The sequence below is a fragment of the Leucoraja erinacea genome, chromosome 18 (assembly GCF_028641065.1).
Source record: "Leucoraja erinacea ecotype New England chromosome 18, Leri_hhj_1, whole genome shotgun sequence".
NCBI lineage: Eukaryota > Metazoa > Chordata > Chondrichthyes > Rajiformes > Rajidae > Leucoraja > Leucoraja erinaceus.
In genome coordinates, this window is record NC_073394.1 from 11,261,413 (window position 1) to 11,287,860 (window position 26,448).

Here is a 26,448-nt window from a genome sequence, read left to right on the forward strand (position 1 = left end):
GTTGTGAGTCTGTGGAATTCTCTGCCTCAGAGGGTGGTGGAGGCCAGTTCTCTGGATAATTTCAAGAGCGAGCAAGATAGGGCTCTTAAAGATAGTGGAGTCAGGGGATATGGGGAGAAGGCAGGAACGGGGTACTGATTGGGGATGATCAGCCATGATCACATTGAATGGCGGTGTTGGCTCGAAGGGCCGAATGGCCTACTCCTGCACCTATTGTCTATTGTCTATAGTCTAAATATCACCAGCTATTTGTCCTGGACCAAGAACCTTGAAGCAACGGCTAAGAAAGCACATCAACTCTACTTCGTTAGAAGGCTTCAGAAGTTCGGCATGTTTCTGACAACCCTCACCCTAGATGCGCCCTAGAAAGAATTTTATCGGGATGCATCACAGCATGGTTTGGGAACAACTCCATCCCAGTCCGCAATATAGGGTAGGGAGTCATTGACGTAGCCCAGACCATCTTGCAAACCACCCTCCCTTCCATGGACTCCATCTACACTTCACGCTGTCTCGGCAATGCCGCCAGCATAATCAAGGACCAGTCCTACCCTGGTCACTCCCTCTTCTCCCAACCCATCAGGCAAGAGGTACAGAATTGTGAAAACGCACACCTCCATGCTCACAGACAACTTCTTCCCTGCTGCAACCACACAACTGAACCATCCTCTCATCAGCTAGAGTGCAGACTTGAGCTACCATCTACCTCATTGGGGCCCTTAGAACTATCTTTAATCAAAATATATTTGACTTTATCTTGCAAATCCATTTGGATTCATCACTGACATAAACTATTAACAGGCAAATTTAAAAATAAATCACCAGTCACACAGACTTTTTTTGACTTTATCTAGCCATAGCTTCAATATAGACAAACATATAATTAGATGTTAGTGGTTCCACACCAGATCGTTATCTATCCATTTTTGGTTGTGTAATAATTAACTTTACAAAACATTGGTTAGACCACTGTTGGAGTAACATGTGCAATGGTGGTCACACACCATAGGCAGAATATGATTGTGCTAGAGTGAGCACAGAGGAGAGCCACCAGGATGTTGCCTGGATTAGAGGACTTTAGTTGTGGGAAGAGGATAGATAAACTGGGCTTATTTTCCCTGGAGTGAAGAAGGCTGAGAGGTAACCCGATAGTGTGTAACGTTATGAGACATGTAGATGGTCAAAATCCTTTTCCTTTCAAAAAAAAGTTGGCATATTTTAAGGTGACAGTAATGAGTTTTAAGGGGTTAATTTTTTTTTACTTAAAGAATGGTTGTTATCTGGACTGTGCTGCTAAAAGAGGTAGTGAAATCGGTCATAATTAGGGCGGCACGGTGGCGCAGCGGTAGAGTTGCTGCCTTACAGCGAAATTCAGCGCCGGAGATCCGGGTTCGATCCTGACTGCGGGTGCTGTCTGTACAGAGTTTGTATGTTCTCCCCGTGATGTTCGGTTTCCTCCCACACTCCAAAGACGTACAGTTATGTAGGTTAATTGGCTTGGTAAATGTAAAAACTGGCCCTAGTGGGTATAGGATAGTGTTAATGTGCAGGATCGCTGGTCAGCGCCTCCCGGTGGGCCAAAACGGCCTGTTTTTGCACTATCTCTAAACTAAACTAAACTAAAAATGACCATGTTTAAAAGAGGAAGTTAAATAGGATGGGTAAATAGGCTGGCATGGACATGGTGGGCTAAAGGGCATGTTTATGAGCTACAGACCCTCTGACTCTCTGATTTAAAATCCTTATTTCCGGTTCCTTTGGGGAGAGATTCCTAGATTACCACTGCCCTTGTGCGAGGAGGTGCTACACAAATGGCCTGCCTCAAACATTAAGACCAGCTCTCCCGTACTGTGGGCTCTCCCGGGAGAGGACAGAGGTGTTCACCTCATTTTCCTCTTCTTTAAACATCTCGATTAGATGACCTCTTAATGCCTACACACACACACACACACACACACACACAAACAAAAACAAAAACACACACCAGCACACACAAACACACACAAACACATGCACACAAACACACACACAGACACATGCACACACACACAAATACACATACACAATAAACACACAAGGGAACACAGCCTTGAAGAATCTTCACAAAATGTTTCCCCAGTTAACCACAATAGTAAACAGGAGAATGTTTCAAAGCAATTAGCAGGAGTCGACTGAATATCAGATTCTGTTGTTTAATTTGGGTTATTTTAACCATTTTCCACATGCTTCACCCCATTATAGAGGCAGTGTTGGTTTTGTTCGTGTCCCCGCAGTGTAATTAAAATACCATTATTTCTTTTTTGTGGCTTTTGCTGTTTTATTTGGCCAGTTCGGAGTCTGCATGAGTCATCCCCGAACACATGGAAACAATTTTGGTGTGGTGAAAGAAAGCTTTGACTCTATGAACAAATGCACCCTTCACACACAGAACAGGGGAGGTCAGTCTGCTTAAGTCATCCAGTACTGCCTTTCCAGCATCTGGGAAACTGAACGTTGCACATCCATTTGCTTTTCTGCATTCCCTGCACAAATTTCAAAGGACTGTAACTTGGTGGCTGCATGCAAATCAGGCGAAAACTAAGAATCCTCAACCTAAACAAACAGCGGGGGCTGGCATTTCATTATATTTCTCGCGTGTCTCTGGGAGAAGGATCCCAATCATGGTCTCTCCAAGGCTGTTGACATTGCTGCTTCTAACTGAAGTATTTGGACAAGCCCAACGCATGACTCAAGATGCATTACTGATGCAGTATATCGAGAGACGCATCATACTCCTTGAGGTAAGTGTCCTGTGTCTTGGAACAGAGGCTGAAAGAAGAAATGTATTCCTTGTTGCGTGTTGCTCTTTCACTTGGCGTTTGTGACTTTCTTCTGGTTAATCTTGATATTTCACAGCAGCAATAGCATTTTTCATTCCTGGCAAAGCAGGGGGTGGGGAAAGATTTATTTTAAAGGGATTTTCATCAAGCTGGTGATGAAAGTTTACCAACCAGAGGAAACAGGATTATGACTATTGGCTTCTAAACCAGAAGGAAGCGTTCTTTTACGTCGACCTTTGGTAATTTGGACGTTACCGTCTGATCAGAGAGTCAAGAGTTTTTCACTGGCATTTAGTACTGGCAATGGAACAATGAAATTATTATGTTGCAGCTTTACAGAACCGTTAATGTAATACCAGATACAATATACAATAATCAATAGAACAATAAATTGATTATCAGTAATAGGGTTAGGAAGGTCGTCAGCATCCATAAAGACTCCTCACACCCTTATAATGGACTGTTCAAACTATTCCCCTCCGGCAGACGTTACAAGGCCTTCCATGCCCGAACCTCCAGACTCAGGAACAGCTTCATTCCCAGAGCTATAGCGGCTCTGAACCGGCCCTTCTGAGTGGCGGCCCCCATCCCCCCTGGACTGTCTCCCTCGGATGGTCACGTCGCACAGACACATCTGTACTTTAGTCTGTTTGAACTTTTTTGACTATTTCACTATTCTCTTTACAATCCATGTTCTCAGGGTATCTAAATCTAAATTTTTGTTAGTTATTTATGTTATGACATCGGATGGAAGCCGCATACCAAATCTCGTTGCGCTTATGTGCAATGACAATAAAATATATTATTATTATTATTATTATATTCTTATTATTATTATTATTAGTAGGGAACCAGACTATAATAGGGGCAAAACCATGGTACGTTGTGCAACCAAAAACAAAACAAAACCAAACGTGAATGCCACAGCCAATCTGGGCACAGCAGGATCCCATAAAGAGCTATGTGACAACGACCAGGTAACATTAGTTGAGGAATAAGCGTTGACGTAAATATCCAGGTAAATGGCCACAACTTTTCTTCAAAGTAGTATTATGGCATCTCTTACAGGCACCTGACAACGTAAGAAGATGAAAAATAGAAGCTGCTCACCTGCTCCATCATTTTGTAGGATCCTGCCTAATCTTTTATCTCAGTGAATTAATCGTCCTTGCCCTTGACTTCCTTAATATCCATAAATCTATTGGTCTCTGTCTGATATTCTCAAGTGGCTGAGCCTCCACTGGTCTCCTAGAAAGAAAATTCCAAAGTTTCACTGTCCTTTGGATGAAAAGAATACTTCTCATCCCTTTCCTGAATGGCTTGATCTCCAAATTTGTGATTGTAATTATTGGTTGTGGACACCCCAGTCAGAGGGACGAGGTATCAACTCCACGTCACTCCTGTCAAGCCCTGTCAGAATTATCTATGTTTCAATGAGATCACCTCTCATTCTTTAAAGCTCAAGGGAGGACATGTCCAATTCCTCAGCGGGTCAGGCAGCATCTGTGGAGGGAATAGGCAGGCAATGTTTCATAGAAACATAGAAAATAGGTGCAGGAGTAGGCCATTCAGCCCTTCGAGCCTGCACCACCATTCAATATGATCATGGCTGATCATCCAATTAAGTATCCTGCACCTGCCTTCTCTCCATACCCACTGATCCCTTTAGCCACAAGGGCCACATCTAACTCCCTCTTAAATATAGCCAATGAACTGGCCTCAACTACCTTCTGTGGCAGAGAATTCCAGAGATTCACCACTCTCTGTGTGAAAAATGTTTTCCTCATCTCGGTCCTAAAGGATTTCCCCCTTATCCTTAAACTGTGACCCCTTGTTCTGGCCTTCCCCAACATCGGGAACAATCTTCCTGCATCTAGCCTGTCCAAGCCCTTAAGAATGTTGTAAGTTTCTATAAGATCCCCCCTCAATCGTCTAAATTCTAGTGAGTACAAGCCGAGTCTATCCAGTCTTTCTTCATATGAAAGTCCTGAAATGCCAGGAATCAGTCTGGTGAACCTTCTCTGTACTCCCTCTATGGCAAGAATGTCTTTCCTCAGATTAGGAGACCAAAACTGTATGCAATACCCCAGGTGTGGTCTCACCAAGACCCTCCCTGTACAACTGCAGTAGAACCTCCCTGCTCCTATACTCAAATCCTTTTGCTATGAATGCTAACATACCATTCGCTTTTTTCACTGCCTGCTGCACCTGCGTGCCTACTTTTAATGACTGGTGTACCATGACACCCAGGTCTCGTTACATCTCCCCTTTTCCTATTCGGCCACCATTCAGATAATAGTCTACTTTCCTGTTTTTGCCACCAAAGTGGATAACCTCATATTTATCCACATTATACTGCATCTGCCATGCATTTTCCCACTCACCCAGCCTATCCAAGTCACCTTGCAGCATCCTAGCATCCTCCTCACAGCTAACACTGCCCCCCAGCTTTGTGTCATCCGCTAACTTGGAGATGTTGCATTCAATTCCCTCGTCCAAATCATTAATATATATTGTAAATAGCTGGGGTCCCAGCACTGAGCCTTGCGGTACCCCACTAGTCACTGCCTACCATTGTGAAAAGGAACCGTTTACTCCTACTCTTTGCTTCCTGTCTGCCAGCCAGTTCTCTATCCACATCAATACTGAACTCCCAATACCGTGTGCTTTAAGTTTCAGATCAGGACATAAAGAAAGCTTGTTGTAAACTTGAGCAAAACACAAACTGCTGGAGGAACTCAATGGATCAGGCAGCGTCTGTGGAGAGAAACAGACAGATGAAGTATCAGGTCGACGGAAGACTCAAAAAGGGTCCCGACCCGAAATTTCGCCTGCCCACTCCCTCCTGACCCGTTGAGTTTCTCGTGCACTTTGTTTTTCACTGGTGAATCAATGATTCATTTCTTCGCATCTGGCAGTTGTTTTGAGTAAGTTTCTAACCGAGAAAGGGTTACTTTCCTTCATATCCATTTGTTCCCAGCATGTGGTCATCGCTGGCAGTGGCAATGTTTACCGTCTCCCCTTATTTCCTTCCCTGAAGGACACTAGTGAACCAGATGAGTTTTTACTGCAATCCAACAGTTTCATGGTCACAATTACTGAGGCCGCAATGTTATTGTTGAAATTCCAGACTTATTTAAAAGCTCAAAATTGAATTCAAATTTGTATTGCTCTGGTGGGATCTGAACCCTGCTTAAATAGCCCAGAGTGCAAATTGTCCTTGGAGTAATTTGACCACTACACAAACATACTGCTGTGCAAACCAGTTCCTCGCAATTAATCGTTATTATAATGACTGCAGAAGATCAAGAAGTTAAAGATTATTGCGGAATGTATTCGTGTACATAGAACAGTGCAACACTGGGGCAGGTCAAGAGGCCAACAATATCCGTACCAGACGTGATGTCATCTTAAACTAATCTCCTTAGCTTGCACATGGTCCATATCCCTCCATTCCCTGCATATATCCATGCGTCTTTTATCCAAAGTGAATCCAAAGATAGCATATGCTTCGGAGTCACAATAAACTGCAGATGCTGGAATCAGGAACCAAACACTAAGTGTTGGAGGGACTCGATGAATCAGGCAGCATCTACGGAGGGAATGAACAAATATCCTTCCTTATCTACAAAGTCCAACGATCAGTTCAGTTTAGTTTATTGTCATGTGTACCGAGGTACATTGAAAAGCTTTTTGTTGCGTGCTATCCAATCTGTGGAATGACAATACATGATTACCACCGAATCATCTACAGTGCATGGATACATGATAACAGAATAACGTTTAGTGCAAGGTAAAGCCAGCAAAGTCCGATCAAGGATAGTCCGGGGGTCACCAATGAGGAAGATATTATTGTGTCTGCTTCCACCACCTTCCCCGGCAGCATGTTCCAACCACCCACCACTAAAAGCTTGCCCTGTGCATCTCTTTTAAACCTTGACCCTCTCACGTTAAAGCTATGCCCTATACTCTTTCACATTTCCACCCTGGTAGAAAGATCTATCCGATCTCTGCTTCTCATAATTTTATATACTTCATTCAAGTCTACCCTGATCCATTGACACTCCAGATAAAAAAAAACAATACAAGTTTGTCCCATCTCTCCTTATAGCTTATATCCTCTAATCCAGGAAGAGTTCTTGTAAACCTTGTTGCACCTTCTCCAGAGCCTTCCTGTAATTGAGGGACATCAGGGCAACTTTTTCAAACAGAGAGTAGTCTGTATCTAGAATGAGCTGTCCAAGGAAGCTATAAAAGTGAATACAATTACAATTTTTAAGAGACATTTGGACATATTTAGATAGGAAGTGTTCAGAGGGTATGGCCAAATGCAGGCAATTGGGATGGGCCCAGTATTCCAAGTTGGTTGGCGTGGCCTGTTCAAGGTGGTTGGAAAGGTCTGAATCCCTGCCGTACGACTCAATGACCATCATATCCTACTCTTCATATTTTGGGTGAAGTCACATCAGGCTATCTCTGATGACAATACAACTGTTGTGCAGAATAAGTTCATAAGTCCATAAGTGATAGGAGCAGAAGTAGGCCATTCAGCCCATCAGGCCTCCCTGCCATTCAATCATGGCTGATCTATCTCTCCCTCTCAACCCCATTCTCCTGCCTTTGTCCCGTGACCCCAGACACCTATACTAATCAAGAATCTATGTATCTCTGCCTTCAAAAATATGCATTGATGATCTCCACAGCCTTCTGTGGCAATGAATTCTACAGATTTGCCACCCTCTGATGAAAGAAATTCCTCCTCATCTCCTTCCTAAAGGAACGTCCGTTAATTTGGTGGATATGACCTCTGGTCTCGGACTCTCCCACTAGTGGAAACATCCTCTCCACATCCACTCTATCCAGGCTTTTCATTATTTGTTAAGTTTCAAAGAGGTCCCCTCTCCAGTGAGTTGAGGCCCAGTGCTGTGAAATGCTCATCATATGCTGACCCACTCATTCCTGGGATCATTCTCGTAGATGTCCTCTGGACCCTCTTCAGCGCCAGCACAACCTTCCTCAAATATGGTGCACACAATTGCTCGGAATACTCCAAATGCGGCCTGACCAGCACCTAATAGAGATTCAGCATTACATCCCTTGTAAGCTTGTAGGGTCATTTGACGTTTCAAATGGCTAGTCACAACTAAAGGCATTACAGTACGTCATGAATTCACTTTAATCCACAGGAAAGGCTAGAGAAATGCAACCAAGACATGAACACGAATGTCAGGGAGTTCAGAGACTTCCGGAAAGAAATCATGTTCCGTTTGGATGGACTGAGCATTTACAAAACCGAGTTCAAGAATGAGATGGAGGTTATGGGATCCAGGATCGAGAGGATGGAGAAGGACATTGACTACCTGGAGGCTCAGCAGCCCACACAACCGTGCGTGGAGATCGATGACAAGCTGGTTGAAGCGGAAATCCAACGGGAACAGAAGAGGAGAGCTAAGTTCCGCATGACTTCAGGTGAGATGTGCTCCTCCATTTCCCCCATCGAGATGACTTTCCCTCGAGAAAACTGTCCACTATCTGACGGCAAGTTGAGAGAGTGCCAAAGCATCTGTCCCTGCTCCTTGGTTGTCCATAGAAGATGCTCCTGGGGTTTCTTTCTAGTTTATTGCTGTCTTAACACTGTTTAGTTTAGAGATGGAGCATGGTAACAGTTGAGTCCACGCCATCGATCACCCGTTCACACTAGTTCAGTGTCTTCCCTTTTTCTCATCCAGATTCCTTTGGCCATAATCTGAACAAATGGGCTGTGTTGCAACCTAACAACGCGGCAGTTGTCTGAGAACTTGTCCAGTGCCAATGTAGATAGTCATTTGATTTAGTTTAGTTTGGAGATACAGTGCAGAAACCGAGTCTGCACCGACCAGCGATCCCCGCACACTAACACTACCCTACACGCACTAAGGACAATTTTACATTTATACCAACATAATTAACCAAAAATACCTGTACGTCTTTGGAGTGTGGGAGGAAGCCGAAGATCTCAGAGAAATCCCATGCATGTTACGGGGCGAATGTACAATCTCTGTACAGACAGCACACGTAGTCAGGATCAAACCCGGGGCTCTGGATCTGTTATGCAGCTGCTCTACCGCCGTGACACCGTGCCGCCCGACTGGGCATTTGATCTGGGCAGAGACATTGCAGATGAGGAAATATGTCGGGATTTGGTAAAGTGTTCCTTCCCATCTGTCCTTCACGAGTCGCTTGACTAGTTTAGTTTAGCAACACCGCAATACAGTGGTAATATTTATTTTGCATTCCATCCAGTGAAATCATGCCATGCATGAGTATATCAGTTGGGGGCAAAAGAGAAAATAAACAGAGTGTGGAGTATAATGTTACAGTGGTGTCGTGGACAAATCTAACTGACACAAATCATTTGGTGAGGCTGATGTCAAATGGATTTATCCCTTGTTTTCATTCACTCTTTAGTGCCACGGACCCAGTCTGCCCATAGTTTATGTCAGGACTGACTCAGTTGGCTCAGTGCTGGTGCTGTCAAGCCATTCTTGGTGATGGACAATGAAGTCCCTGTCCTGATTTACAGGCTGTACCCTTGCTGCCGTCAGTGTTTATTGTTATTCAACATGACTCCAGATTCGGGAGCAACTTCTTCCCCGTTAATACCAGACCAGTGAACGGTCCGCCCAGAAGCCAGGCAGTATTTGTGACCTCTCAACCTCCCTCGCACTTTTTCCTGTCTGCATTTTCTCTGTAACTGTAACACCACTCGCTGTAACACTAGTTCAAGTTCAAGTGAGTTTATTGTCATGTGTCCCTGATAGATGGGCTGAAAGATGGCAGATGGAGTTCAATGCTGATAAGTGTGAGGTGCTACATCTTGGCAGGACAAATCAAAATAGGACGTACATGGTAAATGGTAGTGAATTGAGGAATGCAGTTGAACAGAGGGATCTAGGAATAACTGTGCACAGTTCCCTGAAGGTGGAATCTCATGTAGATAGGGTGGTAAAGAAAGCTTTTGGTGTGCTGGCCTTTATAAATCAGAGCATTGAGTATAGAAGTTAGGATGTAATGTTAAAATTGTACAAGTCATTGGTGAGGCCAATTCTGGAGTATGGTGTACAATTTTGGTTGCCTAATTATAGGAAGGATGTCAACAAAATAGAGAGAGTTCAGAGGAGATTTACTAGAATGTTGCCTGGGTTTCAGCAACTAAGTTACCGAGAAAGGTTGAACAAGTTAGGTCTTTATTCTTTGGAGTGCAGAAGGTTAAGGGTGGACTTGATAGAGGTCTTTAAAATGATGAGAGGGATAGACAGAGTTGATGTGGATAAGCTTTTCCCACTGAGAGTAGGGAAGATTCAAACAAGAGAACATGACTTGAGAATTAAGGGACAGAAGTTTAGGGGTAACACGAGGGGGAACTTCTTTACTCAGAGAGTGGTAGCTGTGTGGAATGAGCTTCCAGTGGAGGTGGTGGAGGCAAGTTCGATTTTATCATTTAAAAATAAATTGGATAGTTATATGGACGGGAAAGGAATGGAGGGTTATGGTCTGAGTGCAGGTAGATGGGACTAGGGGAGAATAAGTGTTCGGCACGGACTAGAAGGGCCGAGATGGCCTGTTTCTGTGCTGTAATTATTATATGGTTCTATGATAGGACAATGCAATTCTTGCTTTGCTTCAGCACACAGAACATAGTAGGCATTTACTACAAAACAGGTCAATATGTCCATATACTATAATATAAATATATACACACATGAATAAAGAAATTGATAAAGCGAAAATAACAGATAATTGGTTATGAATAATCAAAGTTTTGTCCGAGCCAGGTTTAATAGTCTGATGGCTGTGGGGAAGTAGCTATTCCTAAACCTGGTTGTTGCAGTCTTCAGGCTATATTCTCACCTCTGCCATTTTTCTCTTTGTACTACAAGTTGTATGGCTTGAGGGTGCTCATGTGTAGTATAAATTCACTGGGTAGCATGCAAGCAAAGCTTTTCACGGGGCAGGTGACAATAATAAACCAATAGCAATATCTAAAACGTGATATACTGATATCGGATGGTAATTCCTGGAAGAAGGGTTTCTTACCATGATTAGATCTGTAATCTTTGGGAATTGGAATTATGAGGAATAATATTTATATACAGTACTTCTAGCAGGTCTCTACTCAATCTCCAGTGCCCCAGAGACAGCAATCCAAGCGTAGAAATGCAGGTATTCAGATGTCACCAAAGTTGGTAATATCATAGGCAGTGAAGATGGTTTTGAAGAATGACCACAGTATCGTGATTAGTTGCCAAGTGGGCCAAGGGATGGCATTTAATGGAGTTTAATGCAGATAAGTGCGAGTCGTTGCATTTTGGGAAGACAAACCAGGGCAGGACCTTCACGGTAAATGTAGGAGCCTTGGGGAATGTTGTAGAGCAGACAGATCTGGGAGTACAAGCAATAGTTCCCTAAAAGTGGCATCACAGGATATGGTGCTATGGGGCAATGGGACAACAATTGTGCACAAGTACACCAATGGCTTTTGGGGCAATGGCCTTCATCAGTCAGGGTGTTACATAGATACATAGACAATAGGTGCAGGAGCAGGCCATTCGGCCCTTCAAGCCAGCACCGCCATTCAATGGCTGATCGTCCAAAATCAGTACTCCATTCTGGCTTTTTTCCCCATATCCCTTGATTCTCTTAGCCCAAAGAGCTAAATCAAACTCTCTCTTGAAATTTGGAGATTTGTGTCAGTTTTTGTCATGGAGCTGCAGAGGGCAACATTGATTTTTGAGATTGTTGCCTGGACTCGAGGTCCTGACCTTTAAGTTTGTTTAAGGTTGTTTAAGGTGAGAGGAGAAAGATTTAATAGAACCCTGGGTGGGGCAATTTGTTTTACATGGAGGACGGTGAGTATATGGAATGGGCTGTCAGGGAAGGTAGTTGAGGCAGGTACGATAACAACATTTAAAAGATACTTGGACAGATGCATGGGTGGGAAGGGTTTTACACCGTAGAGACAGCACCCATAGTCAGTGTTGAACCCCGGTCTCTGGCACTGTAAGGCAGCAACTCTACTACTGTACCACTGTGCTGCCCCTGTACTGCCTCAAATACAACCTCTGGCACCATGTTTCATATACTCACCTCCCTGCATTGCGTCATCAGAGAGGTTTCCCCGTGCCATGGGTAGGAGGCTGGTTTGCCAACTAATGTTTGCAGCAGTGTTAATAAGATACACTGACAGTTTTAGACTGGATTCCACAACTAATTTTCCGACTTTAACTCCAGTAACACCTTCTCAGCACACATCGCAATCTTAGAGTCATAGAATCAGAGAGTCATACAGTGTTGAAATAAGCCCTTTGGCCCAACTTGCCCACACCGACCAACATGTGCCATCTACATTAATCCCATATTGTTTGGCCCATATCCCTCTCAACCTGTCCTATCCACCTGTCTAATTGCTTCAATATACAATAGGTGCAGGAGAAGGTCATTCGGCCCTTCGAGCCAGCACCGCCATTCAACGTGATCATGGCTGATCATCCACAATCAGTACCCCGTTCCTGCCTTCTTCCCATATCTTAAATGTTGTGATAGTCCTGGCCTCAACTACCTCCTCTGGCAGCTTGCTCTATACACCCACCACCCTTTGTGTGAAAATGTTACCTCTCGGATTCCTGTAAAATCTTTCCCTCTTCACTTTAAACCTATGCCACCCAGTTCTCGATTCCCCTACTCTGGGCAAGAGACTCTGTGTGTCTACCTAATCTATTCCTCTGATGATTTTATACACCTCCATAAGATCATCACAGCAAGTCTTCTCCCATAGCAAGTCCTCACCTAATTCAAACCAGCAAAGAGGCAAATGAAATGAAAATCGGAAACACACTGGCCCTGTTTAGATATGTGACTTCCTGTCAAACAACTTAACGTTAACCTCTTTTGACTGATGCTCTACACGCAATTAAATCATGAAGGGGATAAATAGGGTGAATGCAGAGTCTTTTTCCCAGGATTGGGGACTCAAGCCCATGGGTTTACGGTGAGAGGGGAAAGATGTAATGGAACCAAAGGGGCAACTTTTTAACAGAGGGTGGTGTTTATATGGAATGATCTGTCAGAGGAAATGCACGATGGCGCAGCGGTAGAGTTGCTGCCTCACAGCGTCAGAGACCCGGGATCAATCCTGACCTCCAGTGCTATCTGTACCATACTGAGTTTATACATTCTCCCTGTGACCGTGTGGGTTTTCTCCAGGTGCTCCGGTTTCCTCCCACATTCTAAAGACTTGCAGATTTGTAAGTTCATCAGCTTCTGTAAATTCTCCCCTAGAGTGTAGGATAGAACTAGCGTATGGGTGATCACTGGTCTGCGTGGACTCGATGGGCCGAAGGGCATGTTTTCTCACTGTATCTCTAAACAAACTAGGCTGAACTAAGCTTGGATCTCGAAGATAGACACAAAATGCTGGAGCAACTCAGCGGATCAGGCAGCACCTCTAGAGAAAAGGAATAGGTGATGTTCTGGATGGGAATGATACTGCCTGACCCACTGAGTTACTCCAGCACATTGTGACTATTTTCGGTATAAACCAGCATCTGCAGTTCCTTCCTGCACATTTTGTAAGCTTGGATCTCTTAGCTTGAATTACAAGTTTGATTTGATGTGTTTATGCGTGGTGTTATCTGATCTGATTAGACAGCATGCAAAGCAAAGCTTTTCACTGTAGCTCGGTAAACATGACAATAACAAACTTAATCCTAATTAGTCTGATCAGGATTGTTTTCCTGTCACAGTGAAGCAACAGTTTGGACCAGTGGCAAATCTTTCCCCCTACCTGTACCAAAGTTGACCCAACCATCTACAAACCTGGACAGGGTTGATATCCCTCCTCCAGCATTTCCTTACCTCAGTCTGTCTTGAGTAACCTCGACAAGGCCAGCAGCATTAATCAAGTACTAGTCTCACCCCGGTCACTCCCTCTTCTCCCCTCTCCCATCAGGCAAGAGGTACAGAAGTGTGAAAACGCACACCCCCAGATTCAGGGGCAGTTTCTGCCCAGCTGTTATCAGGCAACTGAACCATCCTATCACCAACTAGAGAACATTCCTGAGCTACCATTTACCTCACTGGTGACCCTCGGACTATCATGTATCTGTACACTGTGGAAGGCTCAATCGTAAACATGTACTATAGTCCTTCCACCATCTCCCACCATCTCCTACTCCTTTCCCCTCCTTTGTAAGCTCATCTCACATGAGCCTCCCATTTCCCTTTAAACTCCCCCTGACCCCTTCCACCCATATCCCTCTTCTGGGTTCACCCCTTTCCTCTCCTTGTCGGATACCCTTTTCTCTCCTTTTCACTTCTGGACTTCGTCACTTACTCCATCCATCCGACAGTCAAAACCCCTTCACCTGTATCAACCTACCACTTGCCTGTTCTCCAGAGATCCTGGGATCAGCCTACTCCGCTGAGTTGCTCCAGCACTTTGTGTCATTTTTTTTGCCAATTTTCTCCCCCCTACTCCATCAATCAGAAGAACGTTCACCCCCGAAAGATCACCTGTCCATTTCCCTCCGCAGACGCTGCCTGACTCATTGAGAACCTCTCTGCATTTTGCGTTCCGCTTGGAAAGCAAGTTGGACATGTTTCCTCATTGGATATACACACAGCTGGGAGTTTCAACCCGTACAGTTATGCAGCCAAATATTAATCCTTCTGTTAATCCACTTTCAATTCCCAATAGCTAGTCGAGCACTCAGAACATGGAGCCAGCTATTGCAAACAGCTGGATTCAATTGCAGTTCCTGGAACTGGTTCGCCCACTGATACAATGTAGTGCGAGGTCAAACTAAACACTTGGAAAGACTTTACCAATGGAGCATCGATCCAGCTGTTATCCTGGTTTGAAAACCTCACACCATTTAGAATCATTGAGCGTTACAGCTGGAATCAGGCCCTTCGGCCCACCTTGTCCATGTTGACCAAGTCGACGTATTGACTAGTCCCATTTGTCTGCATTTGGCCCACAGCCTCATTAACCCATCCCATCCATGAATCTCTACAAAGTCTTCTAAAAGTCATAATAATATCCACTTTTATACAGTAGCCTCCTTTACAAACTATTCTCTGGGTGAAAAGGTTGCCAAATATCCATTGTCCATAGTCTTCGGTGGCAATAAATTCCACAGGTTCACCACCCTCTAAAGAAGTTCCTCCTCATCTAGAAGTATCTCAAAGGTCCATCCTTTTAATCTGAGGTTATGATCTATGGTCCTAGACTCTCCCGCTAGTGGAAACATCCTCTCCACATCCACTTTATCCAGGTAAGTTTCAATGAGGTCCCCCCTCTCTCTCATCTTATTGACAAGAAAAGTTATTTCTGTTTTCTATTTCCCTTCCCTCTGTCCACACCCCCTGCAGATTGTGACAACATGCTCACCAGCTTCAAGTCTCTGAAGATCGTGAAGAAGGCGGGCGAGGCCCAGGGCTCCTGGATAAAGGACCCGGTGCGAGACTTCCACAAGATCTATTTCTTCAGCGGGACGAGCGGCAACTCTTTCATGGTGTTCGTTGGCATCAGGGCCTTCATGGACAGTACGGGGAGGCAGGCGCCCAAGAGGGTGACGCTGCCACTGGCGTGGCAAGGGACGGGCCACGTGGTCCACAATGGCTTCCTCTACTTCCACTCCAATGGCACGCTCAACCAGATCATCAAGTACGACATGCGGAACGGGACGGCGAGCGACCGCATGCTGCTGCAGGGGGCCGGGCGGATCCCCGCCTACCAGCTCACGCCCGGCACCTTCATCGACCTGGCGCTGGACGAGCAGGGCCTCTGGGCCATCCACGCCGAGCCGGAGAACAGCGGCGACGGCACTATCGTGCTCACCAAGTTGGACCAGGGCAACCTGGCGGTGGAGCACACCTGGGACACCTCCTGCACCAGCAAGGGGGCCGAGGCAGCCTTCGTGCTCTGCGGGACCCTCTACGTGGTCTACAACACCCACTTCGGCGGCCGCTCCCACGTCCAGTGCATCTATGACGTTGTTGATACGGTGACCAGCGCCGACATCCCCGCCCTGTATTTCCCCAAGCGTTACGGCAAGCACTCTATGATCCACTACAACCCTCGGGAGCAGCAACTCTATGCCTGGGATGATGGCTACCAGACCATCTACAAGCTCAACACCAAGAAGAAACTTCAGGAACCTCCCAGTTTCAAATAGCTTCCATCATATTTTTATAGGCGCTTATGTGAAGAGGCCCAAAATTAGTGACCAATGTTAAACATGCTTCAGACAATCACTTTTGTCTAGCTTCCCAAACCTGCAATCCCAACCAAATTGTTCTTTGGTTAATAGCCTTATATCTCTAAATCTACAGAGCACAAGGCAGGAGTGTGATACAATACTCTCCCCTGCATTGAGTGCAGCACCCACCAACTCTTGTGAGTATTAAGAAGGGACATGACCCAGAACGTCATCTATCCATGTCCTGAGATGCTGCCTGACCCACCGAGTTACTCCAGTACTTTGCATTTAACCCTCGAGAAGCTTGACACCATCAAAGCTCCAACCACTGCTCCCTCCATCCCTGGTTCATGGTGTTTGCTCACCCAGACCACTCCAAAAGCACGTCCCAAAGCCATGAGATCTACCAGCATGAAGGACAAATGCAACAGGCACACGAGAGTACCATCGCCTGTAGGATCACCTGCCAGGCACACGCCATCCTGACCTGGAAACGTAACGCCATTTCTTCAACCTCACTGGGTCTAGATCATGGAACTCCCTCCCTGGCAGCTGGTCTACACTGTGTCCGGCTGGTAGAGCCACTGCTTCACAGAACCAGAGACCAGGGTTCGATCCTGACCTCCGGCTATTTTCTGAGTGGAGTTTGAAGGTTGAAAGGTTATTTTATTGGTCACATACACCTAGGTGGAGTGAAATGCTTCTTGCCAATGCAGCACATAAATAAATAATACAGACATAACATTAATAAGAGATTTAAAGATAAAAACATCCCCCCACAATGGTTTCCAATATGAGGGAAGGCACAAAGTCCAGTTCCCATCCCATGTCCACCCATAGTCGGGCCTATTGAGGCCTCCGCAGTTGCCTTTAGGGAGGCCCAATGTTCCAGGCCGTTCTCGCCGGGTGATGGTGTTCCGCAGTCGGGAGAATCCGCTCAGCGGCTTGTGACACCTGGAACGGCTGCTTCCCTTACCGGAGACTGCGGCTTCCGAAGCCAACAAGGCCGCGCCGGATGGAGCTCCACAACTGGCGATCTCGGCGAGAGATCACAGGCTCCCGATGTAAAGTTCCACGCCCGCGGCTGATCGCTCCACAGGCCCACAGCTCCGCGATGTTTTTCTCGGCGGTCTCAGCGCGGAGACCCGGGCAAGGCATCGCCCGCTCCGCAAAAGCGCTCCAGCGCTGTGCCGCCGCCGAAGCCGAGGTTCTGGGCGGTCCCCTCATGCTCTTCCTGTGACCGTGTGGGTTTCTGGTTTCTACAAAAAATTGCCCCCAGTGTGTGGTAGAATCTAATGAGAATGTGGGGAGAATAAGATGGGATTCATGGGATTATTTAATTAATCCTGATGAATTAATTCACGTTTAGTGGTGAATGGGTGGTTGATGATCGGCACGGACCCAGTGGTGCTGCACTTCTCTATCTCAATCTATCAAATCTGACCAGCGAGAATATTGTTTGTTTCGGAGTTTAGAAGGAGGGACTGGGTGACATAAGCAACCATGAGCCAACGCGTTTATGTTCTGTTCTCTTTCTCCACCATGCACCATGCATAGATGTAGATAAAATTATGGGGAATCAATAGGATAGACTGTCAGAACCTTTCTAAGCCGGCATCATAGTTCCTTCCTCCACATCATAGTTGCTGCAGTTACCGCTGCGTGGTATTCAATAACCTCGCGGTTGCTTGGAAGAAGCTGTTCTTGAACATGGTGGTCACAGTTTTCAAGTTCCTCCACCTTCTACCCGATGATGGGCAGTGAGATAAGAGTGTGGCCAGGGTGGTATGGGTCTTGGGCGATATTGGCTGCCTTTTTGAAGCAGCACCTCCTGTACATCGCTTTGATGGTGCAGAGGACAGTGCCTGTGATGGACCGGGCAACGTCTACCACTCTCTGTAGTCTCTTTAATTCCTGAACATTTGAGTTGCCCAACCAGGCCATTATGCAACCATTCAGTACGCTCTCAACTGTATACCTGTAGATCTGTACAAATTTCCAAGATGTCCCAAGGATGTGAAGCATGCTTCAGCAAATGTAAATCATTTTATCTTTCTTCATCACTGTCAATAAAATAATTAAGAGCACTGCAACTACCTGTAAACACTTGCCTCTACATGTTTGCCTTTTTTGCAATTGAAAGTTTGTTATCTCATTTACTTCAACTGCGTTCATAGGACAACAGCCACGACACAACAGAGTCTGTCCATTCCTTCCACACATGTTGCCTGAATTAATCAATGGTGAAATGCCTGGATAGAGTGCCAAGTCACTTTTATTTATATAGCACATTTAAAAAATAACTCTCGTTGGCCAAAGTGCTTTACATTGGTGGAGGTACTAACGTTATACAACAGTGGTTTGTAGATTAAGTACATACACAAATACATACATATAGCCCTCACTCAGACAACGTCAAGAAAGGCTTGAGAGTGGAGATGATGTTCCAGTAGTGGGAGAGTCTAGGACCAGAGGCCATAGCCTCAGAATAAAAGGACATACTTTTAGAAAGGAGATGAGGAGCAATTGCTTCAGTCAGAGGATGGTGAATCTGTGGAATCCATTGCAACAGACAGCTGTGGAGGCCAAGTCAATGGATATTTTAAAGCAGAGATGAATAGATTCTTGATTAGTATGGGTGTCAGGAGAGACGGCAAGAGAATGGTGTTGAGAAGGAAAGAAGAATCAGTCATGATTGAATGGCTGGATAGACTTGATGGACCAAAAGGCCTAATTATGCTCCTAGCACTTATGATCCGCTGAGTTCTTCCAATAGTTTGATCTCTGCTCAAGATTCCAGCATCTGCACTTCCAGTGTCTACAATGCTGCCTTACAGCGAATGCAGCACCGTTGACCCGGGTTCAATCCTGTCTACGGGTGCTGTCTGTACGGAGTTTGTACATTCTCCCTGTGACCTGCATGGGTTTTCCCCGAGATCTTCGGTTTCCTCCCCCACTCCAAAGACGTACAGGTTTGTAGGTTAATTGGCTTGGTAAATACTTAAAAAATTGTCCCTGGTCGGTGTAGGATAATGTGTGGGGATCGCCGGTCGGCGCGAACTAGGTGGGCGGCGCTGTATATCTAAATTAAATTTCTTCTTCTTTCATGTCAATCTTCCATGTTTCAAATGTTGACCCCGCTGTCATCGTCCGTCCTGAAAAGGACGCAAGCTTCCGGCGGCAATCAGTAGGAGCCATCACTTGTCGAAATAGTTGATGGTGGTAGCAGAATTAGCTCAGGATACTTCCAGTTTCCATCCCACGACATGGATGCTTCCGCTATGGGGCCCAAACTAAACTAAACTAATGGCCTAATTGCTCACAGCCAATGGACAATGAGGGACCTACAGCAGGTGAAGTTGGCACCTTGGTCAGAGAGGCTAATCCACGTATGATGGAGATGAATCTGGTGCGAGGAAGCAGACTTCACTATAGCACTCCCCCACACTCTCCTAGAGAGTAAAAGAACATAGGAACAGGCCGTAAGACAAAGGATTTGGCCCAACGGGATGCACCACCATTGTATTGTGCTCTATTTTTCCCTCTCAACCCCATTCTTCTGCCTTCTCCTCATAACCCGCTCCCCTTTTCGTGAACAGAGAAGCAGATTTAAAAGTCAACTAATATAATACTCCAGAAATTGTCCCAATGCAAAAATGCACATGCAACTGACATTCAAATTAAGATGTGATTACTTTCTATCTAAGATGCAGTCAAGCTCCCAGAAGGTACACAAAAATGCTGGAGAAACTCAGCAGGTGCAGCAGCATCTATGGGAAGCATTTTTTTGTACCTTCGATTTTCCAGCATCTGAAGTTCTTTCTTAAACATTGCTCCCAGAAGATGTCCAAGGTGGCTGTGGACACAGTCTGCTCCTGTTGCTGGGACACTGGAGCATGGACTCAACCCCAGATGAGGGCTAGACAGTCGACATGGATGGAACCCTTGAATGCCCACCGCCTGGCCCCTGGATGTCTACCATCGCATGGTGCAGTAGCATGAAGTAAGGACAGTGCAGAAATATTAATTGGCATTTTAATGCCAGTACTGAGATGTGACAACATTTCTTTACAGAGAACAATGATTCTTTGGAACTCCCCTACACTAGAAACATAGGATCATCGATTCAAAGAACAAAGAACACTACAGTGCAGGAATAGACCCTTCGGCCCACAATGTAAATGTCGAACATGGTACCAAATTAAACTAAATGCCTCTGCCTGCACGTGATCCATACCTTCAATCCCACGTCGGTCCCATTTGTTTGGTCCATATCCAAACCGTTCCTGTCCATGCTCCTGGTCAAATATCTTACAACTCAGGCTCCCCAGTCAAGGCAACATCCTTGTCATTATTTTTGGTGCCCTGTCTAGGTTGTGGAGCCACAGATACCATGTTTAAGTTAAGATCAACAAATGGGCTTGGTAGTCAATAGTCTTGGGAGGGAAGAATAAGAGAAGCCCAGGGTTTGGGGGTCTCTGAGAACACTAAGCCATCGGATCATCTATGAGTTGATGGAATGGTGGAGCAGGTACAACCGGTCTTCTCCTTGTTTTTTTGACACTATTTAGTTCTCCCGATGGTAGCAGCATCTATGGAGCGTAGGAAATAGGTAAAGTTTCGGTCCGAAACCCTTCTTCAGACTGATAGGGGGTGGCGGGAAGAAAGAAGGAAAAAGGAGGAGGAGCCGCCCGAGGGCTGGGGGATGGGAGGAGACCGAGGGCCAAGGAAGGGGAGGAGACAACAAGGGCTAACAAAATTGGGAGAATTCAATGTTCATGTCCGCAGGATGCAAACTCCCCAAGCGGAATATGAGGTGCTGTTCCTCCAATTTCCGGTGTTGCTCACTCAGGCAATGGAGGATACCCAGGACAGAGAGGTCGGATTGGGCAAGGAAGGGGGAGTTGAAGTGCTGAGCCGCCGGGAGGTCAGGTAGGTTCTTGCGGACCGAGCGGAGGTGTTCGGCGAAACGATCGCCCAACCTCCGCTTAGTCTCACCGATGTCGATCAGCTGACATCTAGAGCAGCGGATGCAGTAGATGAGGTTGGAGGAGATACAGGTGAACCTCTGTCGCACCTGGAACGACTGCTTGGGTCCTTGAATGGAGTTGAGGGGGGAGGTAAAGGGACAGGTGTTGCCTTTCTTGCGGTTGCAACAGAAAGTGCCCGGGGAGAGGGTGGTACGGGAGGGAAGGAAAGAATTGACAAGGCACCTTCATTTCATGCCATCTTTTCTAGTTAACATCTTAATTGGGATTATAACACAGTTACCAGAGACGCAAATGTGGACTTCATCACTGCCACTCCAGGCGGTGGAAGTTCAGCGGGATTTTTATTGTCCATTAACGCTGGAGAATTATTTTGTAGAATTTTCCACCCGCCGTATCAGACATAAAACAAACATGGAAATTTTGAAAGCCTTGTAAATTTTAATGAGTTACAAAAATAATATATCGTCTCGAATCCTTACCACATGTGTTCGACATGATACGGCCCAGCTGTTGTAACTATCAGACAACTTCATAAGATGCAGTAAATATGTGCAGAAAAACACTGGATGCAACTGACAACCCAGACTCTGTCCCCAGGTACCCACCTTGGCATCAGTTTTTGTTTATTTACTTTAGACTTTGGAGATGTGTGTGTGTGTGTGTGTGTGTGTGTGTGTGTGTGTGTGTGTGTGTGTGTGTGTGTGTGTGTGTGTGTGTGTGTGTGTGTGTGTGTGTGTGTGTGTGTGTGTGTGTGAGTGTGTGTGTGTGTTGGTGTGTGTGTGGGCGAGTATGTGTGAGTGGGTGGGTGTAAGTGGTAGGCTGTGGCCGAGCATCAAAAATCCACTTTTGTGACCCATGTCTCGGAACGACATGAAATTTTGCACAGATTTAGATGACATTTACCACTTGTACTTTACCACTTTATTTATTCATGTGTGTATATATTTATATCATGGTATATGGACATGTATCTGTTTTGTAGCAAATGCCTACTATGTTCTGTGTGCTGAAGCAAAGCAAGAATTTCATTGTCCTATACAGGGACACATGACAATGAACTCACTTGAACTTGAATATCATTGAGAAGGAAGTTATAAATCGTCACCAAAACTTGCACACCAGCTCCATCTAGTGTCCAATGTCCATATTACACATTGGGGAGCCTATTTCCCTGTTGCAGTCTCATTAAACCATATATTATCATATCTATCCATCCATCTATCCATCTATCCATCTATCCATCTATCCATCTATCCATCTATCCATCTATCCATATATATAATTATGTATAATTATATTATATACAAATAATAGAATTAATATAATTGTGAGTGTGTTTTTTGAATGAGACTGCCGCAGAGTTCCGGCTTCTGAACCAGCCTAATTAATGGGTGAGGGCAGTTCCTGTGGGTTCCCCCGTTTACTGAACCCCACTGACTGCCAGTGTGCAGAGTTGGGGGTCACGGCCCTAGTGGTACTGGGGCAGTGCCAGGCTGAGGGAAGGCTAAGGCATCTTCCACTGACAGGAAAATGCCTAATCTTAACCCTAACTCGCCCCCTCCCCCCTTCCAGAGCTGCCCACGGCTGGAGCTGGAGCCACTTTGGTACCGGCTGTGTGCTCCATACGTGTGGCCCCGTAGCACGTCCACCTCGGCCAGCATGCCCTTCTGGATCATCGCGGTGACAATGGTGGGGAGCAGCACTGCCCTGTACCCTGCCCGAGCCGCTTTCAGCACCCCCATAGCGTCGGCTCCGTCAGTCCACCCGCTCGCTGGCTGCAACACCGGCCTACTGACAGCCCGACCGACCGACCACTCGCAGCACTCTCCGGCCGACCACTGACCACTCTCATGACCCACCGGCGGCCCAGCCACTCTCACCTACCCACCGGCAGCCCGACAGCCCGACCGATCCTCCACAGCATCCATCAGCCTACTGACAAGCCTGACCAACTGACTGACCCCAACCCTAACCCTAATCCTAACCCTAGCTCCGGGCTGCCAACTCACGCATTGAGCGTGAGAGTCACGCATTGAGCGTGAGAGTCACGCATTTCATAAAATTCTCACGCTCTCACGCTGATCACAAATTTCTCACACTCAAAAATCTGCAGGTGCTGGAAGTTCAAAATAAGGCAAAAATTGATTTAGAGGTGAGTAAAATCCATGAGGGGAATATATAAGGTGAATGCATAGTTTTTTTTTCAAGGATAGAACTAGAGGGCATTGGTTTAAAGCAGGGGTGTCAAACTACCTGCCCAAGGGATGATTTGGGGGAAAAAAAGTAGATTAGTTTCTCCCGTGCAGATGGTGTGATAGATGAGACATGGCGGTGGTCCCAACACCCCCCATCATTGCCAGTGCATTGGGTATAAAAGTCAGGAAGTCATGAGGGCAGCTCTATTTGACTTTGGTTAGGACGCATTTGGAGTACTACGTGCAGTTCTGGTCACCCAATTGCCGGAAGGATATGGATGTTTTAGAGAGGGTGCAGAGGAGATTCACGAGAATGCTGCCTGGATTAGAGAGTTTCAGCTTTAACATGGAATGTGGGCCCGAGGTGTAGAAGAGAGTGCAGAAACCATGGCCAATGTGAGTGGAAGGAAGTAAGTGAAAGGGAGTGCTGGTACTGGGGCTACAGTGGGTCAGTATAGACCATTGCCTAATGATTCACATGCCAAAACATCAGTGTTTCTGAATGGGTGGATAATGGATTATCAGAGTTTTACTGATTCTAACCTCCAATGGAGAGCTAATGATCTTCTATGATTATTGCGGCCAAAGTGACTCAACAAGTTATACTACCCATGTTAAATCATAATTTGCACAATCACCATGATAGCAATAAAAAGGAAGAAATAGCGAGTATATATATATATATATATATATTCGCTATTTCTTCCTTATATACATCACATTTCCCATAAACTAAAAGCCTTTAACCACAAGAGGGAGACATTAATAAGTTACAGGGAATACATTCATGTGTGTAGCTTTGCAAAATGTGTCTGGCTCTTCAAATGGTGTATATAATGTAACATAATTTTACATGTGATATGTCTCTTGACATAAAGCGAATGAGCAATTAATAATGATCAGAAATGCATTGTACAAAAAACATGGTGTGCTTATAGTTTTTTCTTCTGCAGACAGAAATCTCCCATTTCCGGATCAGTCGGTGCTTCCCCTCGAAAGCTTGGTAGCCTGAGACAGCTTTCCATTCTGGACAAGAGCGCAATTTTATCAAAACACAATCTGCATATCTCCGAGGACCTTACCTGGATCTCTGGATAAGAATCACTTGGGAGCCTCAGAACAGGAGACCCCAGCAGTAAAGCCAAGAAAAGAAGCAACTGTGTAATAAATAGATACCATAAAGGTTTAGTGTGCATGACAATGAAGAACACAAGTGTGTTACCTTTAGTAAATGCCTCCAAGTACATTGCTTGTGATACAACATTGCTTGCCTTACAACAAAGATTTGCCTGATGGCGTTACATCTACCATTTGTTGAGAAATTAAATGAATGAGCAGCCTCCTTACTTTTGAATATTCTACTTTGGAAAAAGAGTTTCAACGAATATTTAAATTCAGAAGAAGGGTCATCAGTCTAAAAGGTTATGTTTACCCTCTCCATGAGCTAAATATTTTCTAGCATTTTTTGTTTTCATTTCATATTTCCAATACTTCAATGTTCTGTTTATTAATGAACAGTTGCTTTGGTGAATAGACAACTTGATGGGCCGAATGGCCTCTTTCTGTGCACGGCAACCTTTCCATGATTGTATGATACAACAATTACTTGAATGTTGTTTAAAATGTATGGAATAAACGGGATTGTAGATTGGAGCATATACATAAATTAATATAGGTATATTAATAATTCTGTATTTTAGTTTTATTTAGATTTCAAATAGCAGAATAGGTTCAATGTTCATGCAATCTGATCTAGACAGCAGTGCAATTTGAATTGATAAAATGTTGACTTAAATTTGATTTGGCGTTGCTGCATTTTTCAGCATAATGGGCGGCAAGGTGGCGCAGTTGTAGAGCTACAGCCTTGCAGCGCCAGTGACCCAGGTTCGATCCTGACTACGGGTGCTTGTTGGTACAGAGTATGTTCCTCCCGGGAACTGCAGGGGTTTTCCCTGAGATCTTCGGTTTTCTTCCACATTTCAAAGACATACAGGTTAGTAAGTTAATTGGCTTGCGGTAAATGTAAAATTGTCCCTCGTGTGTGTAGGGCAGTGTTAACATGCAGGGATCGCTGGTCTGTGCAGACTCAGTGGGCCGCAAGCCCTGTTTCCACGCTGTATCTCTAAACTAAACATAATGTTTCAGATCTGGAACCCTTTAACACAACAAGGAAAGAGAACAACACTTTTGTTTTAGATAACAAAGAAGGTTGGGGAAGGATGCAGTGACCAAGGGAAATGTTACCGAAGGGTGAACCATAGTGTGGGAATTAAGGATTGATTAAAATCAGTTTACGCTTTTTTGTTTAATGTGCTTCAGATGTCCAGGTTCAAGCTAAAACTAAAGACTAATAATAACCTCCTCACACATTCCCCTGCAAGTATCTCTGACACTCCTTTAAAATATGCCCCTTCTTTGAATAAGCTGATAACATCGCATCTGAATCAGTTTACATCTGATTACACTCTTCGAGGATGTTCATCTGCGTGTTCAATTAATAAAACAACGCGATTGGGGAAGTTCCACCTTGCGTGGAATTTTAATATTACACTTATCCCATCCCCCTGGATATTCCTGATTAATAAATTAAGGTTTTGTTAACTAATTACAAATCAGGCTAATTAAAAATCAATAACATTAGCCAACTCCAAAACATCAAGCGCTGTGCATTGGGATCCAGATATCACGGACAATTGGCCTCAGTTCCCCGCTCACATCTGGCAGTGCTCTCCATCTGAACCAGGGGTCACGGGGCATTTTTGAAAGTGGGAGGGCTGAGCGATCACTGATCACTGGCCTTGGGGGTACCCGGCGAGAGAGTGGCGCGACCGAGTTAGAGAAGGGTGTGGGAGGGCCCCGCAAACACACGCTAGTAACGGCTAGTAATGTTTACAAATATTTTGTGAATTTTAGCATTCACATTTTGTATGAGCCTATATAGTTTTATATATCGTAATTCATAGAATTAGGGACCCAGCAGAGTCATCTATGAGAGAGAAGCGAGTGTCACCAAACTTTTGAATTCTCTGGGGTGGAACCCTCTCCAAGACAGACGTGAAGCTCACTGTTTGACCTGTTTTTACAAAATGTTAAATGGTCAGCTCGACATAGATTACAAGACCTACACCAGACCCAAACCAATTAGGAGCAGACGAGGGCATTCAATCCAATTTGTGATCCCAGCTACAAAGACAGATATGTA

General features: G+C 45.1%; 1 protein-coding gene across 1 annotated transcript; it reads left to right on the forward strand.

The window, feature by feature from the left end:
* The first annotated feature begins 2,389 nt into the window (after positions 1–2,389).
* Positions 2,390–18,164, forward strand: olfml1 (olfactomedin-like 1). Its single transcript, XM_055649288.1, has 3 exons — positions 2,390–2,780; positions 8,006–8,288; positions 15,231–18,164. Exons 1-3 carry the CDS (start codon positions 2,661–2,663, stop codon positions 16,034–16,036), a joined length of 1,209 nt encoding a protein of 402 aa, XP_055505263.1. The 5' UTR covers positions 2,390–2,660; the 3' UTR covers positions 16,037–18,164.
* Positions 18,165–26,448: the final 8,284 nt, after the last annotated feature.